At 41.7% G+C, this 2,912-nt stretch overlaps 1 protein-coding gene across 1 annotated transcript; it reads left to right on the top strand.

The window, feature by feature from the left end:
- The first annotated feature begins 501 nt into the window (after positions 1–501).
- Positions 502–1,494, top strand: LOC121708925 (odorant receptor 131-2-like). Its single transcript, XM_042091887.1, has one exon. It carries the CDS (start codon positions 502–504, stop codon positions 1,492–1,494), a length of 993 nt encoding a protein of 330 aa, XP_041947821.1.
- Positions 1,495–2,912: the final 1,418 nt, after the last annotated feature.

Below are 2,912 nucleotides of genomic sequence, written 5' to 3'. Positions count from 1 at the left end.
TTCTACATTTCATCCACGCTGTTAGGTCACTTTTGCATTCTACATTTCATCCACGCTGTTAGGTCACTTTTGCATTCTACATTTCATCCACGCTGTTAGGTCACTTTTCTGTTTGCTCTGTATTACATTTCCTAATCTTACTTTTTATTGCAATGATTCACATGAGTAGGCTACTGACACCCTGACCCTGGTATTCATCAGTATCTAATCATAAAAGGAAATATGTAACGTGAACAGTTCCATGCAATTGTATTGTAATCATGTAAGCAATATTCTATTGATGTTTTGACATTATCTTTACTTTTGACTTACATTCTGCAGGCTTGTTTAGTGTACTTGTATATTTCCTTCAGGATCAGATAATTGTATTGTTCTTCATTTCTTTTATCTTTATTATTTGATCCATTTCCTTCAGAGGCCTGGTTTATATATCAGAGTTTGTTGCAGGATTATCTTTTGGAGGTCATTGATCATTGTATTTGTGTGTAGATGATTAAGACCATGGAGAACATAACAGGGTTTGTGAACTCCTCTTTCTTTGTCAATGACGGCCTTGCAAAAGCCATTCTGTCTATGACCCCCTGCTTCCTCTTCCTGTATGTCAATATAGTCATGTTGATCACACTGAGGTCTAAAGAGCTCTTCTGTGAGACGCCGCGCTACATACTGTTCAGTAGCCTCCTCTTCTCCGACTCTGTACAGCTGGCCTTCACCATTGTGTTCTACATCCTGTACCACAGTACCTTTGCTGTGGAGAGTGTACACATCGTAGGCTACGGCTGCTTTCTGATCTACCTTGTCTCTCGGGTCATTAACATCATCTCGCCGCTGTACCTGGGCCTCATGTCCCTGGAGCGCTATGTGGCCATCTGCTTCCCTCTGAGACACGCACAGATAGTGGACAAGAGGAGGACCACTGCGTCCGTAGGTGTTGTCTGGATATTGAGCTTAATATTCTGGACTGCTGAGCTGACCACAAGCCTGATGTTCGAGGTGCGCACTCAGACCCGGCAGAGGACCTGCTCAGATTTCATTGTTTTCCAAATGCAGATTTCTTTCAGCATCAACACGGCCTTCACCGCCACTGTGTTCGCCCTGGTGAGTGTTGTGATCATCTACACATATGTTGCTGTCGTCATGGTGGCCATGTCCACAAGCTCTGACAAGACAAGTGTGAGTAAGGCTCATCGGACGATCCTCCTGCACATGGTGCAGTTCGGCCTGTACCTCTTATCCATCCTGTTTGGAGTGATCCGCAGGACCCTGGCCATGAGTAGGCTGGACCCGGAGGTTATTGGTCATCTGAATTATGTGTTGTTCTTAGGTTTGAACATCCTGCCCAGGTGCCTCAGTCCTCTGATCTATGGTGTGAGAGACAAGACGTTCAGCGCCTTCTTTAAATGCTATTTCCTTTTCTGCATCAAAAGTAAAGTGCAACCATCAGGGTTACATGCAGCTATTCCGACATGCCGCTACTTAGACATTGGCGTCTAATTGTCGAAGTGGCGGCATTAACATTAATTTTCAAGCGTCCCACTACTGCGACATTTTTTTTGTCCATTGTAGCGACACTTGACCTTTTTTTTAAACGTCCTGCCATTCCGACACGAGGTCATTAACCCTTAGAACCCTAAGCTGTTTTTAGGGCATTTTCACTACCTTTATTCATAAGGATTTATTCTGGTCATTGTAAGTGCCACACACACATATTATATATTATTTTTTTCAGCAGAGTCTAGGCTATCCAGATCTGCCATCATAGTAATAGCTAGTACTAGCATTGATTTTATTTTGATTTAAAAAAAAATAAAATATAAAAATCATATTATAAAAAATTCTTATATTTTGACCTGTATCTCACCACAGCAAGCTCATAGCTCTACATGCATTTCATGTGTGTGTAGGGCAGACTGTCCTGAAACGGGCAATATAATTGCCATGTTGGAGGGATACTCTGGGGCTGAGCAATTTACAGAAATATGTGGTGTGTGATTTACGGAAATAAATGGCATTTTTTATTTAGCGATGAAAAATGACCATTCTGCGCTCCATATCTGTGACACGAACTGATCTGACCTGACTTGACCCAAGTTTGCCTGTTAGCATGTGTGACTATGGTGTATGCGCTCATGATGATTCTCAACTTTTTACTGCATTGCCATGAACAAAGTAAAGGCAAAAAAGGTGTTTCTTTGTTGAACAAATTGGGATGCAATGTGAGCCTTGAATTGGATGTCATGCAGGAATTTGCTAGGATCTCAAAACCGGATTATGAACATGTTTTGCCATAGAGAAACACACGATAGCGTTGGATTATAAACATGCTTTGCCACAAAAACAGACCAAAACCTGGGGTAAGTCCAGCTATATGAAGTTATTATTTTGCTGTCACTTCGTCTGTTTTATAACCCAGAAGGATGTATTTGGTATCAAATGATAGCTCTGTGTCTCCTCTTTCATCTAACATACGTGGCATATATATCCGATCACGGGTCAGCGAGTAATTACTCCGAGAGTAATGGGTGTGCAGTTGGTTTGTGTACATGACGTTAATATCCATGATACCATGGTACCGATATCCATGGTACCAATGGATAGCCCTGTTTCTCCTCTTTCATCTGACATGCTTGCCATATCTATGCGATCACGGGTTCGCGAGTATTTCAAACGAGAGTAATGGGTGCGCAGGTGAACGCAGAGAAGTATAGACTGTAAATATGATGCAATTTGATTTAATTTCATGATTTTTTTAAATTTTCATACTTGATCGTACAGACAAGTGCGTAGTCTCTTTGGAAAGCCCCACTTCTTCTCTATCATGCAATAAAGGTTTTATCTCGTTGCGATGAACAGTCGCGGAGCAATGTAACAGAGAAGAAAGGGTGTGTTTTTTGACGCACTTTGCGTCAATC

This window comes from Alosa sapidissima, chromosome 5 (genome assembly GCF_018492685.1).
Source record: "Alosa sapidissima isolate fAloSap1 chromosome 5, fAloSap1.pri, whole genome shotgun sequence".
NCBI lineage: Eukaryota > Metazoa > Chordata > Actinopteri > Clupeiformes > Clupeidae > Alosa > Alosa sapidissima.
The sequence above is the reverse complement of the archived record's forward strand: the minus strand, read 5'-3'. Positions and strand labels throughout refer to the sequence as shown.